Here is a 22,221-nt window from a genome sequence, read left to right on the forward strand (position 1 = left end):
TCATAAATCTATTTGCAACTTTATATCAAGTAGTGATGGGCCGATTCCAAGATTTCTCGATTCCGATTCCGATTCCGATTCTTAAATTTGAGATTCGAATCTCGATTCCGGACTCGATTCCGATTCCAAATTCAATTATGTTTTATGAATGTGTTTAAAATTGTGAAATCAGTACAAGCTTACCAAGCATGTTATCTATATGTAGAATTTAGAATGTCACACATTCAATACGCATTTACAAGGTTATTGTAAAATACTAGCTATAGAATATTATAAAATAACTTTTACATGTACTATAAAAAATAATTCATTATCATTATAAAAAATCAAGTCACACGATTCACAACAAAAGTAAGTAGAAAAAGTCAAAAAGGAAAAAAAAACAGTGTTAGCAGTTGAGCAAAGTAGGCCTAGATGCTCCAAGACTACTAGGCCTACCAGGTTGATCTAGGCCTACATCTTCATCATCATAACCTAACAGCTGGTCATTTTCCTGTTTTTGCTGTTTAAGTTTAATAAATTCGAGAGCATGAAAAGTCCTAATATGTTTAAACAAGTTGGATGTGGTATGTGACTTACCACCTCTTGATAATCGTTTTTTGCATATATTGCAGGTAGCAAAAAGGCTTTCGTCATTTTCCTTTGTAAAAAAGTCCCACACGTCACTTTTCTTCCTTCTAGACATGATTTTTGTTTGTCCAAATAAGTTAAACCTAACAATAATACAAACTAACAATCACGATAACTAAAAACAAGGCAAGCTCAATAGCCTACGTTTTACTTTTGGGGTTAAAGTTGATCTTACAAATTGACAAGTTACTATTTCATAACAATACGATTTGTTGATGCCGTCGGTACTGGAGCATGGAGCATTTAAGTATTTTTCACTTTATCAGTGTTGCCACTGTTGGCAGAAAATAACGGAACCTGCAAAACTACTCTGCCTATCGGCCATTAAAATACCCAGTGTTCGAAGATTTACCCGTTGATTGCAACACTAAACGAGTTTATTTACAATATCGCGCACTTGAACATTTATAGGTTGTTAAAACCTTCCAATTCACTGTACAAAATTACAGTATATTTCCAAGCCCAAGCCCAAGTCGCTTTTAGGCTATATAAAAAGGACGCTCGCTCTAGTCTCGTTGAGTAGTGACGTTTCGGGACCGAATACGAAGTGTTTTGTTATACTTTGGTAATGAATGGTAGCTCAGCTCTGTTTAGGGATGAGCATCGATAGTAGATGTTTTCGCATCACCGATGTTTTTCTATCGATTTTCGTTGTTTTTCACATCGATGTTTTTGACCAAGTGTATTGAGATATCGATGCTTTCCGTTACTGGAGAGTACAGAGACCAGACGAAAAATTGAAGAAAAAACTCTATGTCTTAGTCCCAAAAACATCGATGTTTTCACAACGATGTTATCGGTTACTGATAACATCGTTGTAGCGATGCAATGATTCAGTTAGTAGCACCAATACTAGAAAAATACCGGTATGGATCATAAACATAAACAAATGACGTTGTTGGCCCGAATCCTCTACTAATAGCATTGAACATATGTTTTGGCAGTTCCATTTAACCAATGTGAAATAATGTGTATTTTCGGGCCAAAAATGTCATTGTTTATGTTTATGATCCATACCGGTATTTTTCTAGTATTCGTGGTTAGGAGCCTTGGTACCACTGGTTGATCTAAATCGATGCTCATCCCTTTCCTTGTATGTCTTGTGAGCTGTGACGCAATGCTTACTCGCTCCAGTCCAGTTTGCCCGAATCTCAAATTCCCATCTGTTAACTGTTTCTCATTGTACCAAGCCTCTGTATTGAGTTCGCATCTATTATTTTTGCAATACGCTCGCTCTAGTCTCGCTGAGTTAGTGACGATACGACCAGGACTTGTTGTTTGCTCAGAGTTGCAAGCAAATCATTAGCAATCTGAATTTATTTTGTTTCTTTGTTGCTTTATATGACGTTTATGGCTGATTTTAACCAATTTTATCAAAGAATCGAAGAGAGTTGGAATCGATCCCAAACCCACGGAGATTCGAATCGAATGCTCGATTCGATTCCGGCGGAATCGAGAGTATTTTGGAATCGAGAATCGGAATCGGCCCATCACTAATATCAAGTATTCCAAATTGTTGCTTGGAAAGTTAACAAAGCATGTTTAATTGTTAAACATCATGCAGCCAAAATTGCAATAGCTTCTAGTTAAGTAAAACAGCAATTGTGTTTTGTGTGTCTGTGTCTGTGGCAACATCTGTTGCAAAAATTTTTTGCAGCTAAAAAAGTTTTTATTTTGGGTTCTAGAAACCGTGTAAGGACTCAAGAAGAAAGAAAATGTACCATACGAAAATCGATTGAGGAAACCAAAAAGAAGAATGGGTTTGTAAAGAAGAAGGATGTAATTGCAAAGCAATCAAGAAAAATCACAGAAGCCATTAAGAAAAATGTTCCAAAACGAGGAGAGTTTAAGAAAAATATCTGGAAAGATGATGACAGTAAGTTTATGAATTAAAACTATTACCCATTGTGGGAAAGCTGCACGATAATTCAGTCAATTGTGTTCGTTGTTGTCAAATGTGTCGGAGCAAATTAAAGACAGGCAAAACTATCCTACCATTGGATAGTACAGAAAAAGATGTAGGCCTACATTTGACCAAAATTCCTAAAATCCCCCTCCCCCCCTTAAAGTTGGGAATTGCAAGGTTTTACTAAATCAAGCTTATATCCGATATGGTTTATTCTATTACAATAATTTTTAACTTTCTAAAATTCTTTTTTAATTTTCTAAAATAAAGTTTCATTACACTTTAGTGATAACTCCAATACTTTCTTCACAATTCTATGATGAATTATGATATTAAGCAAAGTTTTACCCCAATATTTAAGCTTTTCTGCGGTAGTTTTTTTGTTTTTTTTTTTTTTGTTTTGTTTATTAAAAAGACTTCCTCTATGTCGAATCAGGTGATTCAAACCGTGAATTCATGTACTCACCCCAAAATGTTGTTAATTAATTCATTATGATTAATGGTTAAGAAATTATGACTTCCTCTACAAGTTGTAGAGCATGTCTTACTGAACATATTCATATACATAAGTATAGGATTACGATATTACCGTGGGCAGGGGAACGGCCCAACGAGACAGGAGACTGAGCCTCGGTAGCGCTGGCACCGACGCTCCATGCCGCCTAACAGCCGCAAGTGATGTGATCGACCCAGAGTAAAGGCATGGAATGAGGTTGTTATGCAATATAAATTATCTAGTGAAGAGGTTTTAACTAACATATGGAGAGATTACATTAGACTTTGGTGTTGCATTTAGCGTATTATATTGGATCCATTACATATTAATGAATAGTTTTTTTTTTTTTTATTCATCAGTGTCTCATAGAATGATTCAACATAGGCCTACGTCAATAAAATATTTTTGGTTAATTTGTTCTGTAGAGGACGTTGAAGTAATCTTTTTCTGAGTATTCCGTCTTCTTTTTGGTTGTTGAGTAGGTTTTTTTATGATAATGTACCATTTAACTATTGCTCACCTTCCTCTTGGTCTTATACTTTCTGTAGTATGGCAACTAAGTCCGTTACAATGCTCAAACATTGATGAGCAGTGCAAGCCCAGCTTATGACATCCACAATAATTCCCATTATCAATAAAAAAAAGCTGCTAAAAAAAGCTGAGCTGAAACCACTTCTTAAAAAAGGCTCAGTAATGGATCCGGATAACTATTGTCATCGTCCTATTTCAATATTCCCATTAAATATCCAAGACATCGCCGAGATGTCTATAGGAAAAATCTTCTTATTACATGGGCTTGATAAAACAGGTTCAGTCCCAGCCGTCACACTCCTCTGTATATAACGTCTCTCATGTTAGCAGGTTCAGTCCCAGCCGTCACACTAGTCTGTATATAACGTCTCTCATCACGTGAGAATGAGTGTGTTCAGGGAGTGAGTGTGTTAACAGGTTCAGTCCCAGCCGTCACACTCCTCTGTATATTACGTCTCTTTTGTTAGCAGGTTCAGTCCCAGCCGTCACACTCCTCTGTATATAACGTCTCTCGTGTTAGCAGGTTCAGTCCCAGCCGTCACACTAGTCTGTATATAACGTCTCTCATCACGTGAGAGTGAGTGTGTTCAGGGAGTGAGTGTGTTAATAGGTTCAGTCCCAGCCAGCACACTCCTCTGTATATAACGTCTCTCACCACATGGGAGTGAGTGTGTTAGCAGGTTCAGTCCCAGCCATCACACTCCTTAGTATATAACGTCTCTCACCACACGGGAGTGAGTGTGTTAGCAGGTTCAGTCCCAGCCATGACACTCCTCTGTATATAACGTCTCTCATCACGTGAGAGTGAGTGTGTTAGCAGGTTCAGTCCCAGCCGTCACACTCCTCTGTATAAAACGTCTCTCACCCACATGGGAGTGAGTGTGTTATTATTTATTTATTTATTTATTTATTTATTTGTCATGAGAGCCGAAGCCCCCTGACTGCATACCCGGTACCTATCCGTTAGGACATACCCGGGCCCCATGATGTAGGCCGAAGCTTACGCATCAACCTTTAGCACATCATGGGCGGATGACTTAAGGTCATCAGGCTCGCCGGCTGCCGAAGCAGACCCTTCGGAAGGAGGGTTGCCCCTCAATCCTAACCAGGGATTCCGGCTGCTTGTTAAGCGTCACTCCACCTGGGTTCCACTAGGTCAGGACCTAGAGGTCCATGGTAGAGCGTCCCGACGCATTTAGTGCAAGCAACACTCGGGACCTATCTAATCCCTGACAGGCAGAACCCGCCATCGATAGCCAGGAGGAAGGGGACCGTCAGCGAACCCCAACCTCCCATTTACACTACTGCCCGATCGAGGCCTTACCCATTGCTGGGAAACCAGAGATTACCAGAGCGATAGATCCCCAGATATCCCTGGCGGGCTCGGACCCAGCACCCGATCTACTTCGTTTGCCCGTCAGACCCAACATCACTGCCAGGCCATCAGGGTTTCCCAAAAGGAGGCAGGTATAGAAGTGGGACCCACCCAGATGAACCTATCCACCAGAGGTGGCGACACCCTTGACTCAATTGAGGTTCCGGGAAGAACCCCCCACACTCAAGATAACCATACCGTCCGTGCTCAGAGACAGGGATTGGTTTGCATAAGTGCCTACAAACCGTTGCCCTCACACTGCGGAAAGTTACGTTGCCCTTGAGTGTCCCCGTGAGCTACGGGTACTTGCCCGTTTTCACCTCCAGGAAAGGTTACTTCCAAAGTCGAGGATTTGCCCACTGAATGCTGGTCGCACACAACAAGCAGGCCGAAGCCCAAAGAACCACAGACACAGGTAGGTTAGAGATTATGATGCACTTCCATCTCTCCTAGAGCTAAACACCCCTCCATCCTGGATAAAGGAATGTCACTGGGACCCAATGCCCAGTCGTCCATGTCTGTGGCCAACTTGAAAATGCCGATACCAACACGGAGCATTTACCTCCCCTCTGGGGGCTAGGTATTTCACCTCCCAGGACAAGGCTACTTCCAAAGTCGAGGATATGCCTCACAAAATGTCAGTCGTACACAACAGGTAGGACTCAGTCACAACCACAAGCTACAGGCAGGTGAAAGATCTATGAACTTAATCAACACTAGCAGAGCTGAACACCCCACCACCCTGAATGGAGGGAATGTCACTGGGTACTCTCACTTTGGGTAAACCCAAAGAGGCTGGCTTGTCCAGTCGTCCATAGCTTGTGGTCTACCTGAAGTGCCGGTTCCAACACCGGGCAATTACCTCCCCTCTGGGAGAGCTAGGGTCCGCGTGGTCGCCCAGGCCACGAACCCACGCAAGCGTGGGCCCCCTGCGGTTTCATCCCACCAAAAAAACGTCCTCACTCCTCACTCCTCTGTATATAACGTCTCTCGTGTTAGCAGGTTCAGTCCCAGCCGTCACACTAGTCTGTATATAACGTCTCTCATCACGTGAGAGTGAGTGTGTTCAGGGAGTGAGTGTGTTAATAGGTTCAGTCCCAGCCAGCACACTCCTCTGTATATAACGTCTCTCATCACGTGAGAGTGAGTGTGTTAGCAGGTTCAGTCCCAGCCGTCACACTCCTCTGTATATAACGTCTCTCATCACGTGAGAGTGAGTATGTTAGCAGGTTCAGTCCCAGCCATCACACTCCTCTGTATATAACGTCTCTCACCACATGGGAGTGAGTGTGTTAGCAGGTTCAGTCCCAGCCGTCACACTCCTCTGTATATAACGTCTCTCATCACGTGAGAGTGAGTGTGTTAGCAGGTTCAGTCCCAGCCGTCACACTCCTCTGTATATAACGTCTTTCATCACGTGAGAGTGAGTGTGTTAGCAGGTTCAGTCCCAGCCGTCACACTCCTCTGTATATAACGTCTCTCATCACGTGAGAGTGAGTGTGTTAGCAGGTTCAGTCCCAGCCGTCACACTCCTCTGTATATAACGTCTCTCATCACGTGAGAGTGAGTATGTTAGCAGGTTCAGTCCCAGCCATCACACTCCTCTGTATATAACGTCTCTCACCACATGGGAGTCAGTGTGTTAGCAGGTTCAGTCCCAGCCGTCACACTCCTCTGTATATAACGTCTCTCATCACGTGAGAGTGAGTATGTTAGCAGGTTCAGTCCCAGCCGTCACACTCCTCTGTATATAACGTCTCTCATCACGTGAGAGTGAGTATGTTAGCAGGTTCAGTCCCAGCCGTCACACTCCTCTGTATATAACGTCTTTCATCACGTGAGAGTGAGTGTGTTAGCAGGTTCAGTCCCAGCCGTCACACTCCTCTGTATATAACGTCTCTCATCACGTGAGAGTGAGTGTGTTAGCAGGTTCAGTCCCAGCCGTCACACTCCTCTGTATATAACGTCTCTCATCACGTGAGAGTGAGTATGTTAGCAGGTTCAGTCCCAGCCATCACACTCCTCTGTATATAACGTCTCTCACCACATGGGAGTCAGTGTGTTAGCAGGTTCAGTCCCAGCCGTCACACTCCTCTGTATATGACGTCTCTCATCACGTGAGAGTGAGTATGTTAGCAGGTTCAGTCCCAGCCGTCACACTCCTCTGTATATGACGTCTTTCATCACGTGAGAGTGAGTGTGTTAGCAGGTTCAGTCCCAGCCGTCACACTCCTCTGTATATGACGTCTCTCATCACGTGAGAGTGAGTATGTTAGCAGGTTCAGTCCCAGCCGTCACACTCCTCTGTATATAACGTCTCTCATCACGTGAGAGTGAGTATGTTAGCAGGTTCAGTCCTAGCCATCACACTCCTCTGTATATAACGTCTTTCATCACGTGAGAGTGAGTAATGTTAGCAGGTTTAGTCCCAGCCATCACACTCCTCTGTATATAACGTCTCTCATTACGTGAGAGTGAGTGTGTTAAGATAACAGTCTACCCACTAAGTTCAAAGAAACTGAGAGTTTTTCAAAATTTAATAATGATTTTAAACAATACCGTATAAAGAAAAATTATTTTTCACTTTCTGACTATTTAAATGATGAAGTTAATCTTTTTTTTAAGTAAACATATTTTTTTGAGATATAACAATGTTACCTGTTTCACCAGCTTCGTGGATCTGTGAAATGTTTTGTGGCAATAAAGTAGTAGACCTACAGTGTTTTATTTTGTTTTATGGCGCCCCGTCTCGTTGGGTCGTTCCCCTGCCCATGGTTCTATCATAATCCTATATTTATGTATATAGATATCAATTTTATACATACGATAATGTTTATAAAGATATGCTCTAGAACTTTTAAAGAGAGAGTTTTTCTGTGGCAGAAAAATTAAAATATTGGGGTAAAAATTTGCTTAATTTCATAATTTTATCATTAGGCTTAAGGCCCAATTCACACAGAACGGACGTCAGGCGGAGATGTGGCAAAGACGTGGCGTGTAAAATGCACACAGAAGGGGCGGCGAAGGGACAGTACAGTGGCGAGAAAACTTCTATGTAGACTAGACACTTTGGTTTTTAGCGAATTTCCCTATACCGGTAGGGAAGTAGCTATTACTGTAGGTAGCACGGTAAGACCTAGGTCCGGGACCGATTTACTTTTTCATTATGATGTCCCAAGAGGCCAAAAACACCATTCGTTCAAATTTAAATACTGTATATATATAGGGTTGTGTCTGTAAATGCGATAACTTGAGTAATTTTTGCCCGATTTTGATGCAATTTGGTTTGCAGGTGTAAGGTGGGATAAACTTGGATGAGTTCACGAACTAGCATGATCGGACCATGGCAACGGGGTCTTATGGGGGATTTATGGGGTAAAAATAGGGTTTTCTCATTTTTGACCATCAAAACCCAAAATTTGCCAAATTCTTTCTAGACCTTTTTCAAGAGCTTAAAAAAACAAATAATTCAGTATATCAAAGTGTTTTTGTAAAGTTATTAGGGAAAGTAAATAAAAGAGACGTCTTTTTACGCTTATACTGTTACTCACATGTGAGTAACAGTATAAGCGTAAATATATGTTTTAAATGTTATAAGATGTCTTTTATTTACTTTCTGTAAATTTAATAACACGTACAATGCTGATCAAGAAGTTATTTACAGTTATTAGTTATGGAGAAAATTAAAAAAAAAAAATTGTTATTTTAAAATCCCTATTATCTTGATATTGAATTCAATGTCTTCTCGCATAGTGAAAAGAACAAGAAACAACTCACTATTACTCTAAACACAAAACAACAAACAAGGTTGGTAAGTACAATATTTGCAGTCTGAACAACTGGCGCGCTACGGACATGCCACTTCCGATACGCCACGAGGGACGACGAAGCGATGTGGCGGAAACGGGAGAGCGGCCGCCCGCGCCACGTCACTTGTGTGTGCATTGACCAATTTGTTTACATGGAGAGGCGAGGAAGAGACATATGTCCAAGCCTCGTTCGTGACACGTCTCCGCCCGACGTCCATTCAATGTGAATTGGGCCTAAGTTGTGAAGAAAGTATGGGATTTATCAATTAAGTGCAAAGAAACATTATTTTAGAGAACCTAATCATAAAAAGTCAAAACCCGCACTCATCGATTTAACACTAATTATCCAACTTCCAGAATAGCTAGAAGGCTAAAAATTGGTATACTGATTCTTTAGGTATTAAATAGGAAAACTAAGTTTTTATTCTTATCTATCTTTCAGGCTCCACCCCAGTGGCTCTGAAGTTTCCCATGTTAATCTTATGAATTGAGGGATTTTTTCCTTTCCATTTTTCCATGGGTAGTATATATAAGGAACCAGCAGATACCCATGCCTTGCAACGGCGTCAGTATGCAAAATAGACAATGTTGGTTCTTTGAAAATGCTTTAAAAATTGTTTCACTCCTACCATTTAGTTTAGAAACGTAATTGAACTGTATTACTTTTATTTAGGCTACCTAGGATACGAAATCAATGTTAGATTTTAAGGTATAATCATATACCTTACGTTGTCTGGTTTGTACTGTAATCTAAAAGCTATCACAATAGTTCCAAACCTGTCAATTTTCTAACATATTTTAGTGAAATTATAATCAGGCAAATGGAAATCTGCTCAGTTTGCAGGTTTGCTGCGACAGAGGTATTTTATTACTGTTTACACACAAAAAATCTCTTGAAAATATTCTTATTAAACTCAGGATAAGAGCCTAGGTTGATACGGCAATGATTATAGAATCTTAATTATTTCCTACTATAGTCCTCGCCACCCTAAGTTGAGGCAGCCCCAGGGCCGATTTACCGAATAGGCACGGTAGGCACGTGCCTAGGGCGCGAGGCAATTGGCTTTTTTTGGGGGCGCCAAAAATTTGGAAATTTAAAAAAAATTGTGGTAAAATCGCGGTATAATTCTGATAACCCCTCGCGGCCGTGTAGGCATCGTAATCGTCTCTCGCGTTCGCGGCAAAATACTTACTATTTTCTGCAGTCAGGTCGTTTGGATATAAAATTATCGTCTTCCATGATCGAGGCAATATATGAACATATCCCGCGGTCGTGAGGACCGCGCTCATCGTCTACCGCAAATGAGGCAATATTATCCTCGTCTTGCGCGATCGCGGTCAAATTCTGACCACCCCTCGCGGTCGTGAAGACATCATATCGTCCCCCACGGTCGTGTGGACATAGTAATCACCTCCCGCGATTGTGGAAAAACGGTAAACATCTCCCTCAGTCTTGTGGAGGTCATCATCCTCTTACGCAAATTAGGCAACATTTTGACCTTTTCCCGCGATCGTGTGGCCATAATCATCGTCTTGCGCGATTGTCATAAAATTCTGATCACCCCTCGCGGCCGTGAAGACATCATTATATTGTCCCGTTGGTCAACGGACATAGTGATCGCCTCCCGCGATTGCGGCAAAATGGTAATCATCTCCCGCGGACATATGGAGATAATCGTCTTTGGCGAATGAGGCAAAATTCTGATCTTTTACCACGGTCATGTGGACATTATCATCGTCTTGAGCGATCGCGGCATTATTGTGATCATCCCTCGTGACCGTGTAGAAATCATTATTGTATTCCGCGGTTCTGTAGACATCGTAATCGTTTCCCGCAGTTGTGAAGACATCGTAATCGTCTCCCGCGATTGCGGTAAAATGTTAATAATGTCCTCCAGTCGTGTGGAGATCATCATCGTCTTCTACGATCGCGGCAGAATTCTTGCTGTTTCCCGCGGTCGTGTGGACATTATCATCGTCTTCCGTGATTGCGGCAATACTCTGATTATCCGTTGCGGCTCTGTAGATACCATCATTGTCTTCTGCGATCACGGAAAATTCTGATCATCCCTTGCGTCCGTGTGTAGACATATTATCGTCTCCCGCGATCACGGAAACGTCACTTTTATCATGCGCGATCAGCCGATCACGGTAAATTGATAACTCCAGGTAGAAAAACAAAATTCATGGTTCAAAAATCTCCCGCATGATTCCCGGATTTCCCGGTCGGTGGACACCCTGTTATATATATATATTGCATAGGGGCGCTACTATTAGATGTGCCTAAGGCGCTGACAGGGTCAAAAACGGGCCTGGGCAGCCCAAGGACGCACGTCGTATATCTAGTGTGGCCTTTGGCTGCCTCAACTTAGGGTGGCGAGGACTATAGCTGTGTGCATTCTACGGACAGGGATCTTGTAGTAATTTGAAACCTTTTTATATTCAAAACAGCATTTGGTTTGTATATTTCCAGATATCCTGGCAAAACTATTATAGGACATATAAACCTACACAACTACAATTAGAATTTCAAGCCAAAACAAATGATTCGCAATTAAATGTCACCCGGAGCGTGATGGTCCATATGTTATATCCAATGATTAAACTAAAAAAAAAGTGCTTTATGAGACATAGCCCTAAGGTAGGCCTATAGTTGAAAGTAACTTTCCACACTGGTTAAAAGTAGTTAAAATACTACCTCAACCTCATTATTGAACACTTTATTTCGGTTGGCATTTTTATTAACAAAGGTGCTCTCTTTTCCCTGAAACACTAATGAGGAACACTAATAAGGAAATTAATGTGTTACCAACAGACATACACAAAAAAATACAGAATATAATTAGGGCACTTGCTACACTTTAACCATAGCAAAGTACAAATACAATTTGTATTTGAAATCTTTGTTAGTGTCATAAAATTTTATCATAATCGTATTTATTCATCGTGCAGTCAGTGTTAATGATGTCTGTAATAACAATTTATATTTGCTTAACTGAAGATGACCCGAAATGGTGTAGAAATGACGGCATACTATATGAAATGAAGTACTAAAGACTTAATCTCAGTTAACTTTAATCGGTGGGTTAAACTTAGGATTATTGTGTGATGTTCTTGTTATTAACATTGAAGCAAGTGGGACTTAATTAAAACTTCACAATTTGTTTATAAAATTAATTTATTGGGAACTCGCTGGTGTTCTTTTTTAGTCTTAGGATCAGGGAGATTTTGTATGCACTCTACGTGCTTATCATCTATGCTTACACCACTAACCGAAAACACATGACCAAGGAAATTAACCTTGTCTAGCCTATACTGAAACTTTTTCGGATTAAACTTTATTCCATTAGCTCTGGCCTTTTCGTTAACCTGCACAAGAACTTTATCATGTTCTTCTTGGGATGACCTAGCTACTAACACATCGTCAAAGTTACTGTAACACCTTCGATACCAGAAAATATTTCTGAGTTAAGCTTATGGAATAATTGAGGCGCTACAAGGCCCCACTAGAAAGACAGGCCATGCTGCAGGATCCATGACGTCACACTAGTGGATAGATTTCATTGATAAATTCATTGCCATCAACCAAATGTTTTAGGTAAATAAACAAGCTTGCTGTTTGTAAGATTTTAATGGTAAGATTTTAGTACAACTATCCACCACTGTGACGTAGTGTTGCGCTGCCTGTGCTGCAGCATGGCCTGTTTTTCGGGGTAGCGGATTTCTACCCCCGGATATTTACCCCCATGAAAAAACGCCTACGTCATTTTGACGTCACGAGGGGTGGGGCCTATACACGGTTGAGAAACTGCCCGCGACTGGAAATCTACCCCCAGACATCTACCCCCGGACATCTACCCCCGGACATCTACCCCCGGAAATCTACCCCCCGTGGTCAGCTCTGCCACGTATCGGCCAATGTTCATTGTGTTAACTGATTTTATTAATTGTTTTATGTAAATCAGCGGCACTTCGGTTAGTCATTACCCTCTAATATCTAGTATTAAGCATGTGATATGTCATTGTATTGATTAACATTATCTATCTTCCTAATGAAATAAGCTGTAACAGCCCTTTTTCACCCGAACTACTTCATCGATTTTTATGCTTGAGGTGTAATTTTAAATCTTAAGATCCAGTGCAACGCAAAATGGTAATGAAAACGATATTTTGATAAAGGGCTTCAAAAGTTTGACCCTTAAGCATTTGATTTATTTCCAGACAGTGATTTAAATGGTTGACTAACTTTCACTTTCACATACAGTAACAGCTAACGGCGCATGCATGAGCGCAGATCGTGAAATTTAATACATATCATTGAAGGAGGTTATTTTCTGATTACTAGAGGTAAAAATACAATGCAATTAAATGTTGATAAAAAGCCTAGCACTGGTTGATCAATAAATTAATTAATTATTTCACTATCAATTCCCCTCTAGTAATACGAAGTAGCCTATTCCCTTGGTTGTATACACTATCTGGAGTTTTGCATTGGCCTAAAAATCTAGTTGTTTACACAAAGAATTAATTGACCAAAAATAAAACATAAACCACATTTTATGATATTTGTCAAAGCTGGTTGGGAAATAACGGATAATATGAAGGTAATGTAAAAGGATAACATGGTACACTATGGGATAGGGAAGGTATTTTTAACATCAGCTGTTCGTTACTTTTTGGTTTTACGAATCTATTTAAATAAAATTAGAGTTTAATCTGTACATTGCTCAGAATTATGATCTTTTTTGGTTATTTTTACGTTTTATACATTACAGAAGCCGAAACAAGTCTTATCTCAATTTCTGCCCGTCTGTCTGTCTGTAACGGCCCAGAAGGCATTTTACGCGAACTTATCCTAACTAGATAAGATCAATGCATCCATCGGGATTCGATTTAAATAGTCTTTTTGGATCCAATGGATTGGCAAGGATGCCTTTAGAAAATATGGCCTCACTACTTTTGAATTAAAATAACGGACGTTCAAACCCCCATTGTGTGCAATTTTGTCAAGTTTTCCCCTAATGTTTACCCCATACGTCATTTATGAAATACTAGCTGGCCCGACAGACGTCGTCCTGTCCTAGTGTGGGTTTATGTCAAATGCTCGTTCATTTTCAAGATGAGTTCGTTCGCATGGCTCAATCCTGGTTAAAGTTCGTTCGCTAAGCTCACTCACTATTTGGTTGCTAATTAGCTGTTGAAGTTCGTTCGCTACGCTCACTCACCTTTAGGTTGGAGCTCGTTCCCTGCGCTCACTTGCCTTCAGGTTAGCTCGTTCGCTACGCTAACTCGCATCCAGGTTGAAGTTCATTCGCTACGCTCACTCACCTTTTGGTTGCAAGTTAGCTGTTATCATAAATTAAAAAAATATATACAGGGTGAATTTTAAATGAGTTCCCCCCCTACTTTTTTCTACATTTCTTAAGATATCATCTCCGGACCACGTCAGATCATTGTTGAGTAGTAAGTACTTCATTTTGACTGGGTATACATTTTTGGCCGCCATCTTGGATCCGCCATATTGGATACACAATTTTATTTTCAAATGTAAAGGTAGGGTTGTGACCCATTATTTCAAACTAGAATATTACGCTGATTACAATGCCGCAATTAGTTTTTAAAAATCTTGATCCGTTCTAAATTTATGAGGACTTTTTATAACTTTATTTTTAGCGCATTTTAACATTGTGCATTTACAAACTAAGACCATAATCTCAAAATAGTGCTAGATAAAGATAAGTATACACCACCATTCATTGTCGACATATTTTCACTTGGTTATGACGGATGTAGTTTTTTCAGCCGCCATCTTGGATCCGCCATTTTGAAATTAGATCAATTAATTTAAATATGAAGGTGGTGTTGTGACCCATCATTTTGAACTACTTTTTTATGCTGAACTCAATGCCGCAATCCGTTTTTCATTTGCATCTTTGGTTTTTGAAATATTGAAATTTTAAATAAGAGTATTTTAATATTTCATCAAGACAGCTTGATAACCAAAAACGGATTGCGGCATTGAGTCCAGTATAAAAAAGTAGTTCAAAATGATGGGTCACAACACCACCTTCATATTTAAATTAATTGATCTAATTTAAAAATGGCGGATCCAAGATGGCGGCTGAAAAAACTACATCCGTCATAACCAAGTGAAAATATGTCGACAATGAATGGTGGTGTATACTTATCTTTATCTAGCACTATTTTGAGATTATGGCCTTATTTTGTAAATGCACAATGTTAAAATGCGCTAAAAATAAAGTTATAAAAAGTCCTCATAACTTTAGAACGGATCAAGATTTTTAAAAACTAATTGCGGCATTGTAATCAGCGTAAAATTTTAGTTTGAAATAATGGGTCACAACCCTACCTTTACATTTGAAAAAAAAACTTTGTATCCAATATGGCGGATCCAAGATGGCGGCCAAAAATGTATACTCAGTCAAAATGAAGTACTTACTACTCAACAATGATCTGACGTGGTCCGGAGATGATATCTTAATAAATGTAGAAAAAAGTAGGGGGGGAACTCATTTAAAATTCACCCTGTATAGTGCTGCACCCTGTTGGTAAACTTTTAATGCTAACTAACTTAACTTTTTAATTAACTTTTTAATGCTATTGAACATCACAGAATCAGATAGTTTAGTTGAACCAGCTGTTAAGATTCTTTAATTCCATTTAAATATGAGTACTCATAAGGTTAACATGGGAAACTCCAGAGCCACTGGGGCGGAGCCCTTTTGACGGATCTGCACCAAACTTCACACAAACCATCCTTGAATAATGCTTAATAATGCCTGAAAGTTTCATTACAATCTGTCGAGCGGTTTCGGAGTCCATAAAGGACAAACATACAAATATACAAACATACAAATATACAAACATACAAACATACAAACATACATTGGATTTTATATATATAGACTAATAATCTGTTTGGAGAATAAGACATATGATATAACGAACAGCTGTTTGGATGGTGATGATTTTTTTCTAGCTGCCACCGGATATGTTTACATTAAATGTTGAAAATATTTAACGTATGGGTTGCCTTATGAGTTGCCATGTTGGTTACAAAAAATAGCAAAGAAAAGGAAAAGAAAAAATCATATTAGCTGGTAAGCCATTTCATACTATTTGGCATGTTACAAATAAAGTGTAATTGAAGTTGCCTCAATTGCAATTGATTACAAATTGCTCATCACAACAATTACATAAAATTTTAAACAAATCTGTCAAACCTTCTGTTGTGTGTAATGGCTATGCTTTATTTCAAAAATCCAAACCGATAAATCTGATTTTCCCCCGAGCACCGCTCGGTCAACCAGATATTAACATATGATATAGGATGGGGCATCAATGATCAGTATGTAACATTTCTTAAACTTCTAAGCGAAATGCTGGAAGACCAAATTAAACTTTCTTACCTTTAAATTTGATTTTTTAATGTGCGCCTAAAATAAATGTACGTACTTTAAATTTCTACCGTTAAATTGACGAAATAGTTGTATTTTGTATTATATCTATAAAAATTTGTTTATTTATTGCTTTATTAAAAACCATGAAACGTGATCGCTCCACTCAACTGGCTTTCACTGCCATGAAAACAATCCTATTTATAGTTAACAAAGTTCCACCTAGCGTAAATGTTTATGATTTTGTTTACATATCATTGTTGATTGAAATGGCTTGTTGTACAATGTTAAGCTTTCCATGCAATGAGCAAAGGTTTGCAATTTATTACATGCACTATCATGGTATAAAATTTAAAGTACGTACATTTATTTTAGGCGCACGTTGGAAAATGAAATTTATTTTGATGAATATCTAAACTGTAATAGTTTTAAAATATTGCAAACAGTTACAAGTATTTTGTCGCAGAAAAGGGTTTTCTTAATATTGAAACTTCTGAGAAAACTCTTAGAAAAGGGCATTCAATAGTATGAAGAACATGTTGTGCCAATCAGACAAACCCTTAAGAATTCTTTCATAAACCCATCAACAACAGTCCGAGGAAGAAATGCTTTCAGTCCGTTTCGGAATGCCGGGGGTTGAAACCGTTGAAACTATTTAAACACCTCTGCTGCCTCCCGGGAAAGGTTACAGAGAAGCTGTTACTGTATTTGAAAGAAAAAGTTAGTCAACCATTTAAATCACTGTCTGGAAATAAATCAAATGCTTAAGGGTCAAACTTTTGAATCCCTTTATCAAAGTATCGTTTTCATTACCATTTTGCGTTGCACTGGATCTTAGGATTTAAAATAATTTATTTTTGTAAAAAAATACAACCGACTTCAAACGCTCTAAAAAGAATGAAATAATTTCAATAAAGTAAACTTTTGTATTAGGCAAGCTCACGTATTTTATGTCGGCGTGGCTCTATGATGATTTTTTTATACAAAATGGGTGTCCATATTGCAGGTGACTATCTATAACTAAAGGTGTTAATCTGCATGTATTTTTCATAGTTATGCGTTAAGTGTTATTTTATTACCGTAATCAGAGATCGGCATTATAGTGGTATTAACGAGTATCTTTAAAAAGATTATAACACATTTAAATGTTTCTAACTTGGAAAAGTAACGTTTTAATACTAAACTAGCTTCTTTTCCCTATCATAATACCAAACTAAATTATTTTCCTATTCATATAGAACATTTGTGTGTGTTATTTTCATAATGCATTTATTCTGAAGTAAACATAAAATACAAGAAAATATTTAATATATAAACAAAACAGATCAGTTTGTTTTTTTATATATTTATGTTATCCAGCTACAATTTATAGATTTTAAAAATACACACACAATATTTAATTTCAATCATATTTGCAGTTTGAGCCGCGCCGAATTGAAATACGTGAGCTTGCCTAATACAAAAGTTTACTTTATTGAAATTATTTCATTCTTTTTAGAGCGTTTGAAGTCGGTTGTATTTTTTTACAAAAATAAATTATTTCATGATTTTTAGTGACTGTATAATTTTTTATGTACTTGAGGTTTTTTGATAAGCAAAACTGTTTGAAACAATCAAAAGTTCCACAGAACAATCATTTTTTTAAAACTGCTTGAGTCACCTGTTCAGGTTACATAATCAATGGGTATGAAAATACACATTTTAGCGAATTTCCCTATAGGGAAGTAGCTATTACCGTAGGTCTCATGGCAAGACTTAGGCCCGGGACCGATTTACTTTTTCATTTTAATGTCCCCAGAGGCCAAAAACACCATTCGTTCAAATTTTTATATATGTATATATATATATATAGATATATATATATATATAGATATATATATATATAGATTTATATATATATATATGTGTCCGTGAACACGATAACTTGAGTAATTTTTATCCGATTTTGATGAAATTTGGTTTGAAGGTGTAAGGCGGGATAAACTTGAATGAGTTCACGATCCAGCATGATCGGACCATGGGAACAGGGTTTTATGGGGGGTTTTATGGGGTAAAAATTGGTTTTTCTCACTTTTTACCCTCAAAACACAAAATTTCCCAATTTTTCTCTAAACCTTCTTAAAGAGCTTAAAAAAACAAACAATTCAGTATATCAAAGTGTTTTTGTACGGTTATTGGTTACGAAGAAAACTAAAAAAATGGTAAATTTAAAATTCCCATGTTATTCTTATGGAGAATATTGTAAAATGTTGTAGTTTGCTTGTTTATGGATATATTTTGATCAAACTTGGCAAATTTATTTATTTTATAGTAAGCTATCAATATTTTACTAAAAACACACTATTTTATTAGTTTCCTTGTAGCAGCAAACCTAGGTACTCGTTAAACCTAATGTTATTTAAATAGATCAATTGAAAATCAATTCGGCCAAATGGAAATTCGCTTAGACGGCAGGTTTGCTGCGGCGGAGGTATTTAGATATTCCTTAAGAAAGAAAGAGTTGTCCATTACATTAGGCCTAATGAAAAACTAATTGTCTTTTTTAGATACATTGAAATGTCAGACATCATCGTTTCCTGCAATCGGTGTACTTCTACATTATAAAAAGAAATACAGTAACGTCCCAAGCCTTTTGGAACAATATGAAAGTTATTCCTCAGCTACCAGCACTAAAAAATCTCTCAAAAGTGGAAAATTGGTCGTTAACACGTATAGTACCTTTGAAAAATATTATATGAAAGATTGGTTCAGCTAAAAGTGGTGTAAGTCATGTAGGGGGTTTTGTTTGATCAAGATATAGCCTAGTCGAAATTGCAAATCATCTTCCTCAAGGACTTTCCGAAGCAGGCATAATAGTATTGATATGTTATAGTAACTGGGTAGAGAATATTAATAAACATTCCACATCTGCAAATGAAATATGTATATAAAAGATTGGTTCAGCTAAAAAGTGGTTTAAGCCATGTAGGTGGTTTTGTTTGATCAAGATATAGCCTAGTCGAAATTGCAAATCATCTTCCTCTAGGACTTTCCGAAGCAGGCATAATAGTATTGATATGATATAATAACTGGGTAGAGAATATCAATAAACATTCCACATTTGCAAGCAAATGCATGTTTAGTAATTAAAAAGGAATAATTGCATTTAATTTATATTTAGACATGTTTTACCAATGCTTTGGTTTTCACAATACACCTTTAATTGTCAATATCATACAGCTATTCACTGAAACATACGTGTTTTTGTAAGTCAGAATATTCAATACTAAAAACAGAATTACTGTATACACAAATCAGGTCAAACGTTAAAATACATTTTTTATAGTAACCAAAACAAAATGCATTTTTCTCAATGTAAGTCATTTAGGGTCCATGGCAAGAAATAGTTTATTGATCAATATGAAGCAACTGTTTCATGAAGAATTGTCTGTAGCTTCATTTAAATGGTTTTAACTAACAGCTGTAGGAATGTTATTACTATTTATTGCCTTCTCTGCACAAATGTAAACAATCTGCACAAATGTAAACAAACTAAATGTTGAATATTTAAGGTTTTCAGAATTTTTCACCGAAACAAATATTATACTTAAACATAATATATAAGGTACCAAATAGAAACTCTCCTGGTTATTTTGATGGTGGAACCACACTGATCGGTAAAGGAATCACAGAGAAATTGGTGAACATACATAAAAAAAAAAAAACATCGCCACAAACAAATTGAGAACCTCCTCCTTTTGTTGGTAGTGGGGAAGTCGGTTAATTACACCTCAATCATAAAAATCGGTGAAGTAGTTTGAGTGAAAAAGGGCTGTTACAGCTTATTTCATTAGGAAGATAGATAATGTTAAACAAGACAATGACATATGACATGCTTGATACTAGATATTAGAGAGTAATGATTAACCGAAGAGCCGTTGATTGACATAAAGCAATTAATAAAATCAATTCCAACAATGAATATTAGCCGATACGTGGCAGAGCTGACCACGGGGGTAGATGTCCGGGGGTAGATTTCCGGGGGTAGATGTCCGGGGGTAGATTTCCAGTCGTGGGCAGTTTCTCGACCGTGTATAGGCCCCGCCCCTCGTGACGTCAAAATGACGTAGGCGTTTTTTCATGGGGGTAAATATCCGGGGGTAGAATTCCGGCGACCCTGTTTTTCTAGTGGGGCTTTGGGCGTTACCGATAGACCAAATGGCAGCCTATTAAAAGAATATCAACCAAAAGGTGAACTGTACAAACATCTGCTGATACTAGGGATGGACGAGATTGGATTTTTAGTTCGAGACGAGACGAGACGAGATTTTTTATTTCTCATAAAATTTCGAGACGAGATCGAGACGGGATTTCCCTTCTCATACACAACGGGAAATGCACGTTCGGAATTTTTACCTGATTTTGTAACATTGTTAGATGACTGTTTAAATACAAAAATAATGATAATAGGCAAGAATATTTACAATCTTTTATTAAAAAACATCAGCATAACACTTTTTATTAATCACGCCTAAATTATTAAAAATGCCTACGATTAGGAAACATAGTGATTTTAGTTAGGATAGAGTTCAACTTATCCTAAAATAAAATAAATCATAAAATAAAATATTAATTTTTATAAAATAGTTACTTGTTTAGACTTTTTTTATAGTAATAAAACATTCCTCACACTGCTAACACTTAACAAAACTTCTCAAATTTAATTAAAATAATTAAAGTAATATTTACATTTGAAGAATTAATTAAATAAGAACGCCTTCGCAAAGGAAACACAACTACAACACGCTCCTGTATTGCGGGTATTGCATTGACTTTCTGCAGGCGTTTTTAATTTTTTTTTTTTTTTTTTTTTTTTTTTTTTTAATTTTTGTCTCGATAAAAATCTCGGCCAAAAAGAAATCTCGTCTCGTGTAACGAGATTTAAAATTTCCCGAAATTTCGAGACTTGACCATCCCTAGCTGATACAGGATCTAGTTTCACATGCCAAAACCCTGATTTCAAATCAAGTACAGAGAAACAGGTTTTGTCACTGAGATTGGTTTTGATTTTCTCCAATCTAGGTATTAAATAAGGTTCATGCTTAATATCTTGGTTAAGGGCTTGAGGATCAATACAAAGGCGGAGTGACTTATCAGGTTTTTCTACCACAACTAGGTTACTAACATAACTAGATGGTTTATCATTTTTAGTTATGATTCCTAGCTCCTCTAACTCATTAAGAGCATCTTTTAACTTCAGTAAGATTGACTTAGGTACCCTACGAGGCAGCTTCACTACTGGTGTGGTGTTTTCCCTATGCCTAATTTGGTACACTGTTGGGAAACATATCCTATTCCACCAAATACATCTGAGTTAGATTTTACAAACTCATCCTTACTTTGAACTTTTACATCATGAACTACACAGGTTTTTAAGCCTAATATAGTTATGCATTTGTCACTTTTAATAATAATAAACTCTACATACGACTCTATGTTACTTATCTGACATTTCAGTGTGGCTTTTCCTACAGTTTCTAATTTAAATCCCTCATACGACCCTAGTTTTACAGTTTCCAACAACAAATGGCTTAGGTTTACACTTGTTTAAAATATCAAGGGGTATTAAGTTAATTTCAGCCCCGTCAAGCTTGAACACAATATTAACACCATTGATGGAAATCGTTTCTAACCAACAATTTTGACCTGCAATTTCACAAACATTTTTTATATTTACGACATCAATTCGAAACTCAGAGCTCAACTCGTCTCATGAATTTCTTCTTGCGATCTGGCTTTAGGCCTATTATCTCCAACCTTAGGGTTGTGTTTGTTAAACTTATTTTTCGGCTTAAGGCAACCTACAGCAAAGTGATTTAGCTCACCGCAATTTAAACACTTTTTATTGTGTGCGGGACAAGCAGCCCTAGCATTGATTAGTATTACACTTCCTGCACAAATACGTACGGTTGAAAGTAGTAGTTTTATTTGGCCTACCTTGTTTACCTCGATAGTGTTCAACAGCATGCACCGTTTCTTCTTTTACTTCACGCTTAACCACTGGCGTGAGGGAATTT

General features: G+C 37.9%; 1 protein-coding gene across 1 annotated transcript in view; it reads left to right on the plus strand.

The window, feature by feature from the left end:
* LOC128999772 (ribosome biogenesis protein NOP53-like) overlaps window positions 1-22,221 on the plus strand; it is a 97,088-nt gene that overhangs the window by 9,267 nt on the left and 65,600 nt on the right. Inside the window, exon 3 of the mRNA XM_054426447.1 lies at window positions 2,316-2,506. Within this exon, the coding sequence (XP_054282422.1) occupies window positions 2,316-2,506 (191 nt within the window). The remainder of the gene's footprint in view (window positions 1-2,315; window positions 2,507-22,221) is intronic.

The sequence above is a fragment of the Macrosteles quadrilineatus genome, unplaced genomic scaffold (assembly GCF_028750875.1).
Source record: "Macrosteles quadrilineatus isolate MER2022 unplaced genomic scaffold, UCM_ALF_1.0 Scaffold_1__1_contigs__length_201487025, whole genome shotgun sequence".
Lineage (NCBI taxonomy): Eukaryota > Metazoa > Arthropoda > Insecta > Hemiptera > Cicadellidae > Macrosteles > Macrosteles quadrilineatus.